Source organism: Eriocheir sinensis, chromosome 39 (genome assembly GCF_024679095.1).
Source record: "Eriocheir sinensis breed Jianghai 21 chromosome 39, ASM2467909v1, whole genome shotgun sequence".
NCBI lineage: Eukaryota > Metazoa > Arthropoda > Malacostraca > Decapoda > Varunidae > Eriocheir > Eriocheir sinensis.
Genome location: NC_066547.1, coordinates 15,379,560 through 15,399,381, shown reverse-complemented (window position 1 = coordinate 15,399,381; position 19,822 = coordinate 15,379,560). Strand labels below are relative to the sequence as shown.

Here is a 19,822-nt window from a genome sequence, read left to right as displayed (position 1 = left end):
GGCAAAAAATAGTTTTTTTCTACAGAAATAAAAAGCAAAACAGTACCATAATCCCATTGATGATTTATGCACCCCTATTTTAACAATCTGAAACATACTGAATAGATGTTTATGAAGAAGTTTTTCATCCAAAGAGTTTATAATGGTATCAGGAGTCCCAAAAGAAAACTTACCAAAACTTACAGGATATGCCAAATTCAATGTTTAGCAACAAATATATAACTGAAGTAAAAGAGCAGTGCTAGTCTCAACATATCAATTATTGCCACTGATTGTTATAGCAGGCCAAGGGCAAGGGTGAGGGCAACATAATGCTTAATATTTAATTCTTACCTTCTGTCCAGACATTTCTATGCAAAGAGTACAGGTCCAGTGCTTTTCTCTCAACAACAGGTATTTTCAGAGAGGAACCTTGCAGTTCCCAGAATTTAGCAATTTGGTCCAAAAAGTTTAGCTTGATCCGTGTGTGAGCCTCAAGCTCATTGAGCCTCTGGATACGTGGTGTGAACTTGAAGTTATCAACATCAACAGCAAAGGGAGGCTGCCAGTCCTGGAAAGTATGTTATTTACTGTTATATACCATACACATAATTGGGAGGCGAGTTTCTTCTTCTTATACAACTGATAATATATTCCAAGAACAACTGATCTTATTCTACAAAATGTAATTGTTTAACTTCTCCATTTAGATGTTTCAAGTGACATATTTGTTATAGTCACAGCAATAATAATACACTGAAGTAATTAGTTAATACAAAGAACTAGGGAGCTAAATGCTCATAGGCATATCTATCTTGTAATCATTTGGAACCAACTGACATTCATCTCCATATACCTATGCAAAATTTGTTGCTCATGATATTATTCACTTACATAATACTAAGGGATAAAACTATATATATATATATATATATATATATATATATATATATATATATATATATATATATATATATATATATATATATATATATGCCACACTGCATTAGGTTACATGACAGTATAGTAAAAAAGTACAGTCAACATCAGTTATGATATATAAATACAAATATAATGAAGAAAAGACAAGTATATCAGAAACAAAGAATATGATGCATACAAAAAAAAAATTGGGAAGTGTTTCTGAAAAGAGACAAAATGGCTTCCACCCACATCTACTCCATGACCCTCCCTAACGTGCCTTCACCCATATCCTCCTAAACAACCTTAGCTAACCTTCATTAGTCCATGCAAAGTTGGTCTACTCCCCTATACACCCTTCCCCTCCCTATGCTTACCCCTCCCATTCCGGTTACTATGCTGCGATATGCAGGGGTCGCCACCCTCTCACATAGGCCCACCAATGTAATTGATATTACCATCATCCAACACTAAGATTTGCAGGATGTTCAATAACACGTAGTGAAACCTTTTAAATGCATAATACTCGTAGAACATTGTTTGGTCATGTAATGAAATCAACCTTTGATGCCAGACGCGACATAAGCACCGAAAAAGCATTGTGTTGTTGTTGTTATTGCAATTCACTAGAACTATCTAGATGCGGCTAAAGGATGGCTAACTACAATGAGCCACACCTTATCACCATATCATCCACCTGTATCCTGCAGTGTAAAGGAGTCGCGTCTTTAAAATCCAGTGGTTCCATCACGTTTTTAGTGTAGCTTTACGTATATATCTCACACGCCCAACCGGTCTTCACCGAAGCTTAGCATTCGAATAGCCCTACGATCCTACTTTATAACTCCAATGACCTGGGAAACACCAGGGGAAAGGCGAATAAGTTATGAGAGGCCCAGCCCCGGGTCGCCATATCCTCCACAGACGCGTGCACGTCACCTCCCTCACGCATATGCGGGGCAAGCATACGTTACTTCTCAGGCAAAATTGCTGATTATTTCACACAAGCCACCACCCCAGCTAAAGATTTATTCCTCCTCGCCCTTTACTAAGACAGCGAGCGTGGGTAGGTGGAGGACGCGCCCCTCGCCACAACGGGAAGACGTTCCTCCGTGCACGCCTTCGGCAGGGGCGAGCACTTGTTTGTTAGCACCCTTTTTCCACCCTATCCAGCTGACTCAACACACGAAACTTGTGACACAGACACGCGAGGAAACCTGCTGAACACAATAAACACATAAATGAGCCAGTGCGACGCTATTACCGGCGGGGGGATTATTTTACAGATCCCGGACTGCTCCGCGATGGGCCGTATCTTGTTAATGTATCCCAGGGCGTCCTGAAACTCCTCCCACGTCGGCTTAAACACGGGGGCTTCAGGCGGAGGGATGAACTGGAACTCCGGCGAGGTCATCTTGGAAATCGGCAGGAAAAAAAATCACGCCGTAGGAGCAGGAGAAGTCATGTCCGAGGTAGGAGGGCAGGGGGGACAAGCGAGCGGCTGGCGGGCGTCCACCTCCCCACGCCTTCTGTTTACTACTGACGGGTCGGCCTGACTCTCCCGCGGAGGAATACACGCTAGCCAGCCCGACGCACGCTGGGGAGAACAAAAAACTAGACCTCGCCTCTACCTTTAAACAAATTTATTGAATATATCATAAGACATGTATCTGTCTTGATGAATGTGCAAATCTTGCAAGACCGATGGATATATACAAAAAAAACTGTGAAAACATATATATATATATATATATATATATATATATATATATATATATATATATATATATATATATATATATATATATATATATATATATATATATATATATATATATATATATATATATATATATATATATATATATATATATATATATATATATATATATATATATATATATATATATATATATATATATGTGTGTGTGTGTCTGTGTGTGTGTGGGTGTGTGTGTGTGTATATATATATATATATATATATATATATATATATATATATATATATATATATATATATATATATATATATATATAAATATATATATACATATATATATATATATATATATATTTATTTATTTATTTATTTATTTATTATCGCTCACAGGGCCACTGCATGGGACTCGCTGCCAGGTGAGATGGTGGGCTGGTTCATTAACAACAATTTTTTTTTCAGCTGTGCTCAGTGAGTATCCTACATTATTATTAGTATTCATTAAATACCTGACCCAGTTTCCGTGTATCTTGTAAAAAATATGCATTACAGCAGCAGCCTGTATAAACGAAGATTATACATGTTATATGAATATAACATTTTTTTTCCTTACCAGTATATTACTTTTTTTTATCAGAACATGTAGTTCTAAAGTAAGTAGTGTTGTTTCGAGGGTAAATTTTTGCAGTCCAAATTACAGAAATGAACAAGATTTCAAAAGTAATGTTCGCTCAAGTAACATGTAAAATTAGTACTTTTAAGTTTATTTAAATCTCCCAGATTTATGCTGCACTTATATGCTACCAACAAACTTCTAAAATATACAATGTATGTATATGTATGCATCAATGCATGTATGTATAAAAAATAATAAATTTACCCTAGCGATCTAACCCGAATCTTCAAGCTGTATAGGATCCCTGCGTTTGCAATAATACTGGACGCAGAAAAATTATATACATACAGCACCCTCCCGAGTTTCGCGCTATCCGAGTTTCGCGATCCTCGAGTTTATCGCTTAGTCCTAAATTCTTACCATCACGACTTTCGCGCTTTACCACCACGAGTTTCACGCTGTTTTGACATGTACGGGTCACGTCTACCTACCGTCGGCGTCATGCGTGCTGCCTTAAAAGGCAGTGTTCAACCATTGGGGTTATGGGAAACCGCGGTTCCCCGTATGCCTAACCGGGAGCGAGTTAATTGTTGGTTGTCCTTATGAATGGAAAACGGTTGTGAGTACGAGCGTGGGTACGTGGGTACCGAACGGCTGTATGTAAACAAGTGGCTGAGGAGTGTGCAACAGTGAAAGATGGCCCACCAAGAGATTCGTAAAATGGACTGGCAGATCTGCTTTGCTTACTACTTGATTAACAAGATAAGAGAACACCCCATGCTGTGGAACCACAGTGCAAAAATCTTTTTCTCAAGTCTATGAAAATTGTAATCTCCCGGTGTTGTTTTCCTTTTCTTCTTCTTCTTTTGACCTGTAATGCATGGCAGCGACGGTGAAAAGTAATAGTGAAAAATTGCAAAAGGGCATAGAAAAGCAAAACCAGGGAAAGAAAAGGACAGAAAAACACTGAAGTTCAGTGTGAAGTGTATAAGTGCGCACTGTTATGTAACTAAGGGCCGCTTTCACAGTCATGTTGTTCGTTTTGATCGTTACCAACGGCGGCGATCGACGCTTAGTATTTCACGTGAAACTGGCCGATGGGGTAGTGGCGGCTGCAGACGAAGCGAGAGATGTTGAGAGTGTTTGGTAAGTGCGGGGCTAGGCTAACCCCGCAGCCGCCATATATCCGATCGGCCAGTTTCACGTGGAAATACTAGATATAGCGGCGACCGCCGCCTTTGGTAACGATCAAAACTAACAAAATGACTGTGAAAGCGGCCCTAAGTGCATGTAGTGAAGTATAAAAGTGTGGAGAAGGAGGACCTAAGAAGCGATACAAAGCGTTACAGGTCAAAAGAAGAAGAAGGTCCACTACACTGGCTGAAAAATATATCCCCGATGAAATTAGTCATTCTGCTGTCCACCACGCATACGCGCTGTGAGAATACACAGCATTAAAAATATTAATTTGCCTGGTTTTGTTCTAGTTTGTCCGCTTGTGATCTTTGTGAGCGCTGAGGGAAATATGGAAACAGTAAACAAATTCAACCTCTCGATCTGCGAGCTATTTTGTGGCGGCGGCAGCGGTTTACGTTCAATAGGCTTTGAAAAGTCAATCATGATATTAGAGATTTCATGATTTTTAACAGAAAGAGTTAGCAGATTATTTCATAACACACAGAAAACTACCAGAAAAATATAGGTTTGTCCAACTGTTCCACGGGGCACGGGTGACCGCGAGCGACCGCACTTACTTTAGCAGACGACACCACGTGGATCACAAGCGTGTATTCAGAACTGCCAGCCAACATGTGTGTGTGTGTTTGTTGTTATTCGATCCATGTGTTTATGTGGTTGAGTATTATATATATACTCCCCCCCCCTTTTTTTTCTGGGTACGCCACCAAAAAACATATCTAAGCAAAGAAAAAAAGCAGTGTTTAAGACGACTGCTCTCTCTTTCAAAGAGCTAAGCTTTGTGAGCGTGAGCCACTCACCAAATACGTTCACAACACACCAAATGTGAAAGAAATTTTTTTTGTCACACAGAAAATGGTTGGTAATGAGTCTGGCATGTGTGTGTGTGTTTGTTGTTATTCGATCCATGTGTTTATGTGGTTGAGTCAAGATAGGTGGGTTGGCCGTGCACGCGCAGTGCTGACAATGATAACTGGCATGGAAGGAACCACAGGCATGCCACACCCGCAACTGTTTCTTCCTTCTATTTAACTCCAGCAACAAGTCCATAACTTGGGTAGTGGCAGCACAAGCCGCGACAGCCCTTACTTTAGCAGACGACGCCATGTTGATACAGGGCGCAAGTGGTTTGTTTACGTTGTGGATGTGGATACGGGCAACCGGCCTTGACCGTGTGTGACGCACACCAGGAAAAGTTGGAGTTGCCGATTGCCCAAGGTGGCGCCAACGCGGTGGGAAGAAAAAAGCAGTGTGACACCAGCTTGCGGATAACGGTGAACTCGCTCCCGGTTGGGCGTATGGGCGTTGCCCGTAACTCCAACGGTTGGACGAAAACGGCCATTGTGACACCGCCTTAAGGGCCGCTTTCACAGTCGTCTGGTATACGCACCCTAACCATCCTGGTAGCAGCCGTTACCATCGCCTCGATCCGCTTTCACAGTCGCTCTTTTCGTGGTATCGGCGACTACCAGCGTGGTGACGATCATGACAAGACGAAGGCGCGTGCTTCGGCAGTGTTGGTATGCCGGAGGGCGGGAAATGTCAACATTACATCAGCTGAGCGGAGGATTATGAAGGATAAATGTGAAAAATAAGCGTACTAAAAAGTAAACGTGAAGAATAAAAAAAAAAAAAAATGTGAAGAACAAATATGATAAAATGTGGAGTGCCTCGTAATACACCGCTCAAATCTGCTGATAGCCTAATATTTCCTTGGGATAATAGTTGAAAATTTATTTCATAATGGTGACAAATATTAAAGTTACATCATTTGGCAGATGTCAGCACGACAGACTCTTCACCTATATATAGGCTACTAATTACATTTGTTCATTATTCACACCTATTTAGCAGACTTTACGTTTATTTTTTACATAACCGTGCTAATTTCGTTATATGTATGCCCCATGCATACATATGATGGTATCTAAAATAATACGAATGTTTGACCATAAAGGCATAACAGGTGAATAATAGTGACAAGTAGGCTATTAAAGTCCTCCCGTCTCCTTTATTGTGTATTTTGCAACAATAAACAATCAATCAATCAAATTGAAATTCTCAGCAGGACGTTTACTGGTCAGCAGGTGAAGTGTGTTCATGTCATTCAAAGTCTTCAAAATTTTTTTTTTATCATATTATCATTGAAGCCCTGGAACGTGTTGCTGCATTATGTAATATTTTTTAACATCCATTTAAAAAAAATAATATAACCACTTGAGGGCAAAAATTTGTATTATTAACTAATTAATGTCATTGGTAAGCTCCATTTGTTGGTGGTAGCGAGTGTTCTAAGTGCTAATCGGTTCACGGATAGAGAAAGTCATATCCGCCGGGGTGACAAAAATACAACAAGTCATTAAGACAAACACAACACAAAGAAAAGGTGTTTGTGTGGGTATGCGTTTGTGTGAATGTTGTTTGTGTAGGTTAACATTTAAGTGTTGGTGTATGTGTATAACAATGTGTAACGGTGGACAACAAAAGGACATAGACGGACAGTCAAAGGTAAACGAGTACAAGAAAAGTTAAACAATGAAGACGCGACAAGACAGACTGGCAGACACATAATGACGATGGACTTCTATGTTGAGTCCGCTCTGCAGCGCCCATTTTCTTAATTGTCACAAGAGAAGAGAGAGAGAGAGAGAGAGAGAGAGAGAGAGAGAGAGAGAGAGAGAGAGAGAGAGAGAGAGAGAAAGGAGGAGGAAATGAAGGGAGGCTAATGGTGGTCCACTTAACACCTTGACTCTAATCCCACAATTGGAGACAAGAGATGTGGCAGCGTGGTACGGGAGGAGAGACCCCCGCAGAAACCCCCCAATCCGCTAGTTCCTCGTAGATTCACTATAGTGAAACGCTGGGTGGCCTTGAGCGGGGTGGGCGGTGGCTCGTGGGTAGTGTTAATACCTCAGAGGAATTTAAAGATGGCGGCTGCGGGCTTCAAGATCTTTTAACTCTTCAGCCTGACCCATTATATTTTCCTTTCCATTAATTTACTCACTTCATTTATAATTGTGTAGCAAAACTTATTTTTTTTTATTGAAACAAGGTTCAAAAAGTCTTTTCTTTATTTTTAATTAATATTTGTACACCCGTTAAAAACCCAAAACTTGTGAGCGTCAACAGTTTGTTTACAAATACGAACTACACGGCTCTGGAGGCTGTGGCCCCACAGCAATTTAACACCATCACCCGACACCCGCCTGAGGATTTGACTGAACATAGTCCAGGACCCCCACTGCCCATGGTGCCCCACACAGCCTGACACACCGGAATCCTTCCTGCTTCACTGCCTAAGGTTCCACTCCCTCCGCACCAACCTCAAATGATCCTTAACCAGACTCCACATCCACAGGCCAACTCTAGAGGACCTACTAGGCAGCGACACCCTCACCCCCAACACAGCCTTCCAAGCCCTCAAGTGTAACAAATGAAAAGAAAATAGAAAAGCAGTGTCAATGGAAGCAAAGTGTACAGAAACAGAGTTTAGTGCAGGGTGAAGTATATAAGTGTACACAGTGAAGTAACTAAGAATGTGTAGTGAAGTATCTTAAGTGTGGAGAAGCACCAAGGAGGACCTAAGAAGCGATACAAAGCGGAGCAGATCAAAAGAAGAAGAAAAAGAGAACGGAAAAACAAGCGTGTCCGATGCGAAAGAAAAGGACCAGAGGACAGCGCTCCCCAATGAGAAAAGTATACAGGATGAGTTGATCCTCCCCCCCCATGGTATTTTGGGAGAGGAAGGGGTCAAGAAGTACAGGAAATGGTAAGTCTACGTAGACTTGATTTAGAAAACAATATGATATTTTGGTTAATCTAGCCAACAACTGCTTCGAATATACCAAAAAAATAGCATGGGTACTGCATAGGATACTTCTTTTGTTTCACATTTGTGAAGGTTTTAGTTACTGGTCATCCCAATTTTCTGCGTAAACGGCTTGATTATGTGGGGGTGCCTTGAAAATTTCTAAGTCTAATGTTGTAGTTTGACACGAGGGCTTCCTGGGCAGACTGAGCCTCTTAGCTGCCTTATACTACACCACAGAAACTAGTTCCTATGTCAGTAATATCCAGAACGCGCATGGATCATAACGATTTCGGACAAAAAACGGTCTTTCAAGAGTTCTATGTTATTTTCTTCTACTATATATTAAAGCAACTAATGCTGCAGCTATTTGCATTTTCTAATTTTAAAGGAATACTTTCGTGAAATTTTACAATGTGAGGGTGTATCAGTGGTGGCACCTTTAGGCGGGTTCCTGAAGTCAGTTGTTTTCAAGCCACCATAATGGATGAAAGTCCCGACACTCTCACTCCCTCAAAATATCAGTCTACTTCACATCTCGGTAGTTGTTAACTGAGTATTTAACCTCTTTATTGGTATGCATGTAGGTTGACAAAAGGACCAATTACCATAGCTGGGCACGATAACAGAAAACCTTATTCCCAATAACCGATAACTGATAATGGAAAACCTTATCGGTGATAACTGATATTCGTTAACTGGAAACACAAATACAGGCGATAACCGATAACCGATACCCGATATTATTCGACAATTCTGATACTAGCTAGCGATAAGTCCGACAGGCGAGAACGATACTATAGTAGTGATATTTCAAATAAAAAACATAGATGTATTCAAATATTCATTATCTGTATTTTAGAAAACTTACAAAACCTGAAAACCACACACGTACCTATGGACGATAATACTAGAAACGTCTGAACCGGTGTTGTGTTATTTTGGAGGAAGGGGAGGTACCACAGGACTGGAAAAAGAGCAGGGTAATTGTGATACATAAAGGAGGGGGAAAGGATAAAGCAGAGATAGGAAATTATAGGCCAATAGCTATAATGAACACCATGGCAAAGGTATTTGGAATAGTAATAAATGAAAAACTAAAGGCCTGGATAGAGATGCAAAAGGTGCTAGGAGAGGAACAGAGTGGATTTAGGAAAGGCAGAAGAGGGCTGGAAAATATATTTACCTTAAAAGAGATTATTGAAAGGAACAGGCTGCAGAAGAAGGAGTTATACCTAGTATTCATAGATCTTGAAAAGGCGTAGGACACAGTGAACAGGGAAAAGCTCATTAGACTGCTAGGACATGTACGTGTAGATGAAAAGATAGTAAATACAATACAGAGTCTATATGAGGGAAATGAGGTGCAGTTCACGTTAGGAGACGTCACTACTGGGTGGTTAGAAAATAATGTAGGAGTCAGGCAAGGCTGTGTGATGTCCCCGACGCTTTTCAACATGTACCTCGAGGAGCTGATAGTGAGAATTAGGAAAGCCGGGAAAGGAGTAGAGATAGGAGGAGAGAGGTTAGGGTGCCTGGCCTACGCTGATGATGTAGTATTGATGGCGGAGAGGAAGGAGGAGATGGAGGAGATCCTGCACATAGCTCAGGCATATGGGAGGGAGTGGGACCTGAAATTTAGTGAAAGAAAATGTAAGGTTATGGAGTTTTGTAGTGGAGGCAGTAACCAATGGGTACTAGGAAACAACGTGCTGGAGGTAGTCGATAAATATGTGTACCTAGGAATGGAGGTTAGCAAGGAAGGCATAGGAGGGGAGAAACAGAGGAAAAGTGAATGAAGGGAAGGCAAGGAGGATGTCAGGGATGATAATAAATGGAGGCAATAGAGTAGTAAACAAATATGACGTAGGGCGAAGTCTGTGGAAAGGAGTAGGTGTACCATATTGCCTCTATGGATCAGAGTTAACGCACTACAGAGAAGGGGACATTGCACAGCTAGAAAAGGTTCAGAACACGGTAGGCAGGTGGGAATTAGGAGCCCCTAGGAGCACAGCGGTAGAGGCTGTCAGAGGAGATATGGGATGGAGTACATTCAAGGAAAGAATTGTAAAGGGCAAGTTGGGCTTCCTAAAGAAAATTGAAAAGAGTAGTGAGGAGAGATGGGCAAAGAAAATACTGCAAGAAAGTGGAAACAAGTCCACTTGGGGGAAAGAGTTAGAGAGGTGGAAAAGGAGAGAACACCTGAGGGAAGAGTGGAATGAAATGGAGATCAGGGATGTGAAGAAGGCAGTAGAAAGGAACGGACAAGTCAAATGGCAGGAAGGAATGAGAGGCAAGTCAACGTTAAAATGGTACAGTAGGAAACAGAAACCAGAGGGAGTACACTGGCATGTAGGAGACTGGGGGAGCAATTGCTATTGTTTAAAGCAAGAACAGGAACCCTGGAGGTAAACGGCAGGAACAGGGACGGGGGAAACCATAACTGTTGCTGTAGGACAGAGCAGATAGAAACAGTAGAACACCTAATAGTGGAATGCAGCAACTATGAGAGGCAGAGAGGGGAGTTAGTGGCAGGAGTAGTGATGATAATAGGCAGAAAGGAGTGGGCTAGGAGGCTAGAGGAGGAAAACGGTGCGATCTGCACGGTGTTGGGGCTGTATGGGGACAAAAAGGAAACAGAAAGAAGAATGGTAAGGTTGGCAAAAGTGTTCCTCGCACAGTGCTGGGGAAAAAGGGCACAAATGTCTGAATAAGTGAATATAAGTGACTTTATTTCAGGTTAGAAAATAACATAATACTGAAATGGAAAGTGCGTGAATAAGAAGAAGGGAGGAACGAGAGGAGGAGGACCTAAGAAGCGATACAAAGCGTTACAGGTCAAAAGAAGAAGAAGAAGAAGGCGCTTTTGTTTACAAACACTGGTCTCTCGTGAACTGTGCATGCTCAGACCAGCAAGCGTAGACCTGTACAGTCTCACAAAGCTTTTTAACACTCTGTACGAGTTGTATTTATATGTACAGAGTGTCGTTCAAGAAACAGCGAGGATGGTGGTACTGTATGTCTGATTCAGCCTTCCAGCAACTCTTAATGTGTTAAAGAATATTGGTAACTCTTCCTATGACCTGTAACTTACGGATTTTAATCTAACAAATTCCACTCCTTGAGCCTTTGCTAGACCAAGATCTCTGATCAAGTTATTGAAGTCTCTTTGGTTGTGGTAATACGAGTTTCTCTCACCAGCTGCACCTCTGAAATTGTAATTTGAATCTTCATCTTCCTTCACTTCTTGAAACTTAAGTTCTGCAGGGTTGTAAAAAAAATATCTCAGCAAGTAAGTACAGTATTGAATCTTGAATTCTTGAAAATAGATAGATATGAAAATTTCATTACCAAGGTCACAAAAAAGCAAATTTTGAAGAGAAAATTAGATCTTTTCCATTTAATTTTTAAGCATAAGCAATTGGGAAAATAACACTTTCTGCCCAGGAACAAGAAAAAGCCAAAATCTGTTACATATTGTTATTTTTGAGTAGCTAAGAATACATCCCATTATCCCATGTTATTATGCTATCAGTGTACGACCAATGCCTTTACAGTAATTTCTTTGGAATATTAACCCAATCACAGAGCGAAGGATGCCTGTAGCAGTATGCAAATAATTACCCTTAATTTTAATGGGTTACCAGAAAATGTTACTGGATTTTGTATGTAATATTTGTAGAATAATTTCACTGATAACTTCTGTAAGTAAAGTCTGCTGTCTGATGTACTTTACCTAAACTTTCAGGTGCTAAAGGAAGAGGGAGAGTTGATGGTGAAGCCCAAGTGGACAAGAGTACTGTGGAAGAAACAGCCTTTCCCAGACAACTATGTGGGTGACTCTTTCTTAAGAGTGAGCAAGAAGAGTAAGTGTTATAATGTGTTGTTGGTGTGGTATTGTATCATCTGATGGAAATATTTTGCATGTTGTAAATGTTTTATGTATAAAAATATATTATATCAGATATGAATCCTTTTCTTGAGGGAGATGATATGACAACATGATGAGTCTTTAGAGCTTCAGTAGCAAAGTAGGACATCAATTTAACACAAAGTAAATGTATCAAAGAAACTCATGCTGAATTGTTTTAGGACTAAGTCTAACTCTTATTTTAGTGGAGGTTATTAGTTTAGTATTGGAAAGAAACATATAATTGTATATAATGCTGACTTATCATTCAAAATACACAGTTACATTCGTATGGAGTATGCATCTCGTGTGTTGGGTGGGTGGGGGGGGGGGGGGTCCACTCACACAGCTCTCCTTGACAGAGTGGAATCAAAGGCTCTTCGTCTCATCAGCTCTCCTCCTCGTACTGATAGTATTCTACCTCTCAAATTCCGCTGCCATGTTGCCTGTCTTTCCATCTTCTATCGATATTTTCATGCTGACTGCTCTTCTGAACTTGCTAACTGCATGCCTCCCCTCCTCCCGCAGCCCCACTGCACAAGACTTTCTACTCATGCTCATCCCTATACTGTCCAAACCCCCTATGCAAGAGTTAACCAGCATCTTCACTCTTTCATCCCTCACGCTGGTAAACTTTGGAACAATCTTCCTTCATCTGTATTTCCTCCTGCCTATGACTTGAACTCTTTCATGAGGAGGGTATCAGGACACCTCTCCTCCCGAAATTGACCTCTGATTTTGAACACTCCTTTAACCTCTGTTCTGCAGCAGTAAGTTGCGGGCCTTTTTTTTTTTTTTTTTTTTTTTCCCATTACACCCTTGAACTGTCTCCGTGGCTGTAAAAAAAAAAAAAAAGGGCCAGTGTGACGGAGCTGAGCACTGAGGCCACGCTCAGCTTATGCCCTTAACTTTACCTCTCTCTTGCACCACTTCTAACACATTTATCTACAGTATTTTCAAGTAGTAGGTTTTTCTTTTCTCCTGAAATCTCTGTCATGGGGATATTACCACAATTAGAGGAACTCTGATCTTGTATTCAGAAATAAATGCTTTTTCCAACAACTTGCTTGGGACTTATATTCAGGCTCCCAAGACTCAAGGCAGACACTCCAGCGTCAAGCCTAAGGGTACCCCACAACTCACCTTCATAGCCCATATTCTTAGTCTTGGTCTTTTGTATGAGTATCCATGTCCCAGTTAGAGCGATTTCTTTGTATTTGTTTTTCTCATGTTTTGCTCATTTATTGCAGGGAAGGAATTGTCACTCTTTGAAGCTTGTTATGGAGCATTATCAGTCACTCAGGAAATATGCAGGTAAAAATATTTATTGAGTTGTTTAAACACAGTATATTAACTTTTTTTATATGCATATATCATAGACAGCTCTGTGTTTACTTTCTTTGAACCTGTTGATATACTACATTAAAGAGAAATAGGCTGTGGCTTACTGTGAAAAGCAGAAATGTAGTGATACTGGTGCTTACACAGGGAAGTGTGTGTGTTGTCCCAATCCAGCATCCTTAGGTCAAATAGTGTGTTTGACATTTGGATTATTAGTAAAGGTGTGTTTCTGTTCCAGCTGCCTTGGTCTAGTGGTCCTCTTTTTTGGCATATCAGAAGGCCACCTCAACTCTAAAAATGTTTTGGCTGTGACTGCTGGGGTGGGGGTGGCAGGCTACCTCATCACCAGAACCAAGCTCACTGCCTCAGGTGATCTTGAGTTTAACCTTCATAATTTATGTGCACGTTATTCTTATACTCATGGAATATGTTTACTTTTTAGTGTAAATGGTGCATACATGAATAACATTAAAGATTTCATTAGCCAGTCACCATTTCAGGTATTGCCAGTTGTAGCAATATTCAGTAATACTCATATCCCAAGTCATCATTTTCAGATATAGAGGAATGGCATGTGTGTGAGTACAGCCCTTTACAAAATTGGAAGAGAAAGTCTTAAAACATTTTAGAAAGAGAAAGAGAGACTAGAAGGAAGGAGGAATGGACAGTGGCACAGAAGAGTGAGTCTAAATACAACAAAATTTAGGCCATAATTTTGAGGGAGCTTTAATGAGCTACCATCAGAATAGATAGAAAGATAGAATAGACAGCTTCAAGCAGTTCATATTCAACTAGTAAATGAACTCATACCAGACCTCTCAGTATTCTGGGCCCCACACACTTACTTTCTCTTTGTATTTTTTTCAGTATGGTTTGACTTGAAAGTGGTTTGTTTTTGTGTGATTCTGATTGCGTGTGCGTCGCCCATCATCAAGAGCCTAACAGGAAGCGTTGCCACAGACTCCATCAATGCCTCCACAACATTCCTCTTGCTCCTCCGCCTGGCTGTCCATGACTATGGAACAGAAGTAGCAATGTAAGAGTGGATTCATTTATATTGATTTGAAAATTGCAGGGATTTTGGTTCTTTTATCCCTCACAGTTTGGGCTTTCCTTATTTGTTTTAAACTCACCCTTTCAGATCTGCTGTTCCACATTTTCAAATAGGCTCCATTCTGTACTTTAGTTTTTAGCCTTTAAAGCTGAAAAGCACAAGTAAGGTAGTGGTTCAGTTTAATATTATTTTCTCATGTATTTCATGGTATTACCACAAATTTTTGTGTTCATGTATTATTGCGACAATAGACCTTATGAGCATCCTCTGTACTACTTCTTTCTTACATTTTTTACATTTATCGAAGTTATTGCATAGAACTTTATTGGTTTTGCTATACATTACAGGTAACTCTCTTAGCTCTCTTAACCCTCTCGCACACCATAAGTTTCCAATAAGTTTCTGTTCCACTCACCATCAGGCCCGACCGGCCTTTTTTTGCTGCCGCGATACTCTACATTCCCGGATGTATTTTACCCTCACAGATATATCGTACCCCAATAAATTTGGTATCAATGGCTTCATAAAGACTTGTACTAGAACATGCGCAAATAAAAATAGAGGAAAAAATATATATAAACAATACAAAGTTGTTTCAAGTCTCTGTGAAGAGTATTGTAGACAATAAATTTGAAGTACCAACTCTTCCCCATTCGCTAGCTCGAACTTTTGTGGGCCAACGTTTTAGCTGAATATATGTTTCGAAGCAGAATTTAGTGAGGATTCTTATGGTATCCTCATACACCTATTAGTTCCCAAGTTACACCGAGAAAACTATTTTTTTTCCTCTCCCGTCAGAATAGGCTAACAAATAAAAATTGCTCAAAGCTCCTCATCTACGCTCTTTAGAAAGGTTGCCATATGTTGCCATTAAGAAACTTAACCCAACAAATGTTGCTCCCAAATTTGATGCACTTTCACTGAAAACTTAATTTTTAATCAATTTTTTTAACTTTTATGAAGGTAATTAAATAATCCCTCAAGCTAGATAGCTAAGACCGCATACTTACATTATTGAAGAGTACTCAAAGAAGAGAGGTGGGGATAGGTGTGAATTTTGCAAAAAATACTGTATGAACAGGGAGAATTGGACACTTCTGCCATGGCCACTTCCTCAAGTGGTTTTTGGAGGAAACAGGTCATCAGAGCTATAGAAAAATATATAACTATTATGTCATTTTCCAAAATACTATATTTCATCTTACATATTTTAACATAATGCATCATAATAAACTGCTATTTTCTCCACCCTGCAGAGTGAACCCGACAGTGTCCCACAATGTTGGTCTGTTTGCCTCAGTCTGTTTGGCATCCAGACTGGAGAATGACCTTGATGTCTTCACCCTGATGACTGTGGCTGTGGCTCTCTTCACACTCCTCCCAAGCTTCAGGCGCTACCATCAGGTAAGGCAGGGGAAATAAAAGCTGATGGAAAGTGTTCAAATTTTTATAGATAACAATGTGCAGATGAAGGGTTTGTACAGGAGCACTCATACTATTTGGGTCACAGGTATATTTCTTTTTCACTCCTCTCATGAAATAAATATATATTTTAATGACCAGTTTAACATATGGCTTTATATACAGTAGAACCTTGTTTATCCAGCATTCAAAACAACGGCACCCTCAAAACAACTGCAATTTTTCTGGGGCCCAAATTTGCAAAAATCCCATGCCCCCTTTTTTTTATTTATTTTTATTTATTTATTTTTTTTTTTTACGTGCTGCCTGTAGCACCTGTAGGCTTTCTTGAGAGGCCTTATGGGTGGCCCCAGCCCATTAGTGGTGCAGGCTACATGGACAGAAATAGTTAAGAAAACAGGAGAAACAGTAGAACCTCCAAACACAGACTGACTCCGATTCAGCAAGGCGGGACGCATGAAAGTTTGCGACGTGACGAGGTTTGGTCACGGAGTCAGTATTTCCCCACCTTGATACACATATCTTTGTTGCATAACACAGCCTTATTATGATACGGCGTTGTTTGCATGTCTGTACCTGGGCGTATATTTCCAAACTCTACTCACCTGCGGCACCAGCGGTGAGAATGGTGGTATGGAAACCATTTAAGGGGTCACTCAAAAAACTGACACTCCCACACACTCATGCATGCTCTCTCTCTCTCTCTCTCTCTCTCTCCAATTAGTGAGAGAGAGAGAGATAAATTTTTAAAAAATTACATAAAATCAGATCACACAGAACCTATGGTCCAGACTAGGTGATCTGTCCCTAAACCTAAATGATTCTACATTAACCCCACACCCACATTTCATTTGACAGAACAGATCTAATACAAGTGTCATGTACCTTGCCATTGTTAAAGACAATATTAAAGTCAGTAATGTTTCTTTACAGAATCAGCTGGGAAAGTGGTGGCACATGGCATCAACTGTGGTGGTGGTGGTACTCACAGCATTAGGAATAGTGTCATTTGCTCCTCACCTCCTGCTGCTGTTTCTGATTGCACTGTTTGTCTGCAACCTCTTTGTTCCAGTGATGTACATCTCCCTCCAGGGTTATAAACAGTATGTAAATGTTCTTAAATGGTACTGATATATTATAGCATGTTAGCATGGACTTCTGCCATGAACACCAATTCATATGGAATGATCATCTCTACTTCACACAAAAGTACTATTGTAACATTGCAGTAATAAACAGACTAGAAAGCTGTTCCACCAATCACATGTTGAAGCAAAGTATTACAAGCTACACTAAGTTCAAAGCCCTGCCATTAATTATATATATTCCTTTCCAGGAATATCTATGGACCATGGGATGAAGCACAGATAGAAGACAGATAGAAAGTCATTCGAACAAGATACACCAATTATTTCCTGTTACATTGAAAGCTTAAGAGATATAAAAGGTTTAATGAAACTTGACTTTATGTGACATCCAATATCAGGATTTCATTCTAAGTATCTTCAGCCTCACTGTCCTGAAATGAGACTCAGTTTGTCCTATCAAGGCATTTTTTCAAACATTGAAAATCTGAGACTTCCCCATTAGCTACAGAGCTAAAGCCATAATCACTACAAGCTTGGTGCACTCCAGCCATGCATTTATTTATTATTTTCCTGCAGGAGCAGAAAGACAAATGAAAAATCTTTCTCTGCAAGTCCCGAGTAGCACATCATCTAGTAAATCTGAAAGAAACATTATAAATAAAATTGCCTAAATATATCATGAAAGGTTAATTATTGTGATTTTTACGCAATGCACATTTAACCCTTTCCTTGCGCGTGGTGTGGACGCGACTATCCCCTCAGGCGCAATCAGGCAGCCCAATGGGGTGTCTCTTTTAACCTCTGTATCTCAAAAATTATTCATCACAGCTAAAAACCAAAAACACTATTGGAAAGAGGAGGTCCAGATCTATTGGAGTCGGTTATGTATGTCTCTCTTGTGAACGTACATGCACGTTCAGGAAGTGTTGAATGTTGACACTTACGTCGGTGCGTGTGTGATGATCAGCCATATCAAGAAAACTGCGGACATCTCTCCTTCAGATTCTGGCAAGGGAGTATTGCCAACTGCAATATTTACAACTATTTGGTCAAAGAATCAGCCAGGTGATAGGTGAAGCTATGCAAAAATGCCGCTATATTGGGCAAGAACATCCACCAGTTACTCGTCCGTAGATTTGTTGCGCTGGGGTGATATGATTTTCCACCAAATTTAGTGAAGAACCCACTCAATTGGCAACCCTGTGTTGTGAGAATTAGTGTTGGAACACTTTCATACGCAGGAGATTTGAGTGCGGGTGGAGCTCGAAGCGAGCGTTTAGCAATGAAAGGCGCTTTTGTTTACAAACACTGGTCTCTCGTGAACTGCGCATGCTCATACCAGCAAGCGTAGACCTGTACAGTCTCACAAGGCTTTTTAACCGTAATTAAGAGTTGCTGGAAGGCTGAATCAGACATACAGTACAACTACCATCATCCCCGCTGTTTCTAGAACGACACTCTGTACGAGTTGTATTTATATGTACAGAGTGTCGTTCTACATAGAAACAGCGAGGATGGTGGTACTGTATGTCTGATTCAGCCTTCCAGCAACTACTCTTAATGTGTTAAAAAGCTTTGTGAGACTGTACAGGGCTATGCTTACTGGTCTGAACATGCGTAGTTCACGAGAGACTAGTGTTTGTAAACTGACGCTTTTGACGATGGGACACCAAATAACACAACACTGCGGTGCCTTCAATACCAGGGCATGCTCACAAACGAATATGGAATATCAAATTTGAGGCAGTGAATAATAATTTTTTGGGCAAAGTTAAATGATTTTTCTCCTTGATATATTGATTTTTGAGTCTAACATAAAAAAATAACCTAGTGTTTTAATGTTGATGATCAAAGTATGAAATATCTTCACCGAAGATATTTCATACCCCAAAGTTTTTTCATACAACATCGGGCGCCCGGGCCACGCATGCGCAGTAAATTATTCCAAATGCTAATGACCCGCACAGAGAAGAAACGAGCTCGAACATCAGTATTGTAACGAGGAACGAAAAGCTTAAAGGAGTGGCCTCTCGTGTCTCTGTTGAAATTTCTAACAAAGAGGTGACCTAGATTCGGACAAAACCCTTTCAGAATGTTGAACACCATAATAAGATCAGCTCTAATTAATCTTCCTTTAATGGAATAAAGACTCAATCTAGCGAGACGTTCATTGCATGGCAGATCATGGAAACGGTAATTTTCTTGGTCCACCTCCTCTGAACATTTTCTAAAGCCTAATGTCTCCTGTATAACCAGTGAACCAAACCACAGGCGAAGTCCAAGATAGGGCGAATATGCGAGATAAAAACTGTCTTTATGAAATCAGGAGATCTGCAAAGGGTACCCATTAGAATACTGTAACTAATGCCTCCAGCCTTGCCAGTGATTTCTCTTACATGCAAATGAAACTTTAGGGAGGAATCCACCCTGACCCCAAGATCCTTATAGTTATCTACATCTTATTGGGTTGGTTACCAATAAAATATGGTAAAGGAGCAGGAGCATAAAGGAAATTCCTACAAAAGTTCATTCTGGCACATTTGCCAACTGAGAAAGATAAACCCCAAGAGCTGCTTGTGTTGTAAGAGTGTTGATGTCTCTGCAAAATACTGTGAGAAATTAATTGGTTAGACTTAGAAATTTCAGTAGCTAGGTATAATTTAAGATTATCAGCAAATAAACAAAACTTACAATTTAGTTCTGAAACAACATGATTAATGTAAATGAGAAAAAGCAAGGGACCAATTACAGACCCTTGGGGAACACCAC

At 40.2% G+C, this 19,822-nt stretch overlaps 2 protein-coding genes across 6 annotated transcripts in view; one reads left to right on the top strand and one right to left on the bottom strand.

The window, feature by feature from the left end:
* The window catches only part of LOC127009062 (lysine-specific demethylase 5A-like), a 57,088-nt gene extending 51,244 nt beyond the window's left edge, over nucleotides 1-5,844 (bottom strand). For 2 of the 3 annotated variants that reach the window (XM_050881778.1, XM_050881780.1), the window contains exons 1-2: nucleotides 2,165-2,450; nucleotides 334-550 (exon numbers count right to left, since the gene is read on the bottom strand). In XM_050881778.1, the coding sequence (XP_050737735.1) occupies nucleotides 334-550; nucleotides 2,165-2,314 (367 nt within the window). In that variant the 5' untranslated portion in view covers nucleotides 2,315-2,450. Of the gene's footprint in view, nucleotides 1-333; nucleotides 551-2,164; nucleotides 2,451-5,820 lie in introns of those variants that run through there. The other variant, XM_050881779.1, reaches the window with a different exon arrangement.
* Nucleotides 5,845-7,555: 1,711 nt separating this feature from the next.
* LOC127009059 (phosphatidylinositol N-acetylglucosaminyltransferase subunit C-like) lies at nucleotides 7,556-17,423 on the top strand. 3 transcript variants are annotated; one of them, XM_050881777.1, is made up of 8 exons: nucleotides 7,556-7,731; nucleotides 11,987-12,104; nucleotides 13,399-13,462; nucleotides 13,728-13,858; nucleotides 14,357-14,525; nucleotides 15,800-15,947; nucleotides 16,899-17,068; nucleotides 17,302-17,423. In XM_050881777.1, the coding sequence occupies exons 2-8, from the start codon at nucleotides 12,011-12,013 to the stop codon at nucleotides 17,345-17,347; spliced, it is 822 nt and encodes a 273-aa protein (XP_050737734.1). In that variant the 5' UTR covers nucleotides 7,556-7,731; nucleotides 11,987-12,010; the 3' UTR covers nucleotides 17,348-17,423. The 3 variants fall into 3 exon arrangements, with proteins under 3 accessions (XP_050737734.1, XP_050737732.1, XP_050737733.1); XM_050881775.1 differs by having other exon boundaries at nucleotides 7,556-8,199; XM_050881776.1 differs by lacking the exon at nucleotides 7,556-7,731 and adding an exon at nucleotides 11,298-11,530.
* The last annotated feature ends 2,399 nt before the right edge of the window (nucleotides 17,424-19,822 follow it).

Excerpts from the sequence above, each read along its gene's own strand:
- LOC127009059 (XM_050881775.1), top strand. Across the intron at positions 13,859-14,356 it reads AACCAAGCTCACTGCCTCAG|TATGGTTTGACTTGAAAGTG; the intron begins GTGATCTTGAGT and ends TATTTTTTTCAG. Across the intron at positions 15,948-16,898 it reads GCTTCAGGCGCTACCATCAG|AATCAGCTGGGAAAGTGGTG; the intron begins GTAAGGCAGGGG and ends GTTTCTTTACAG.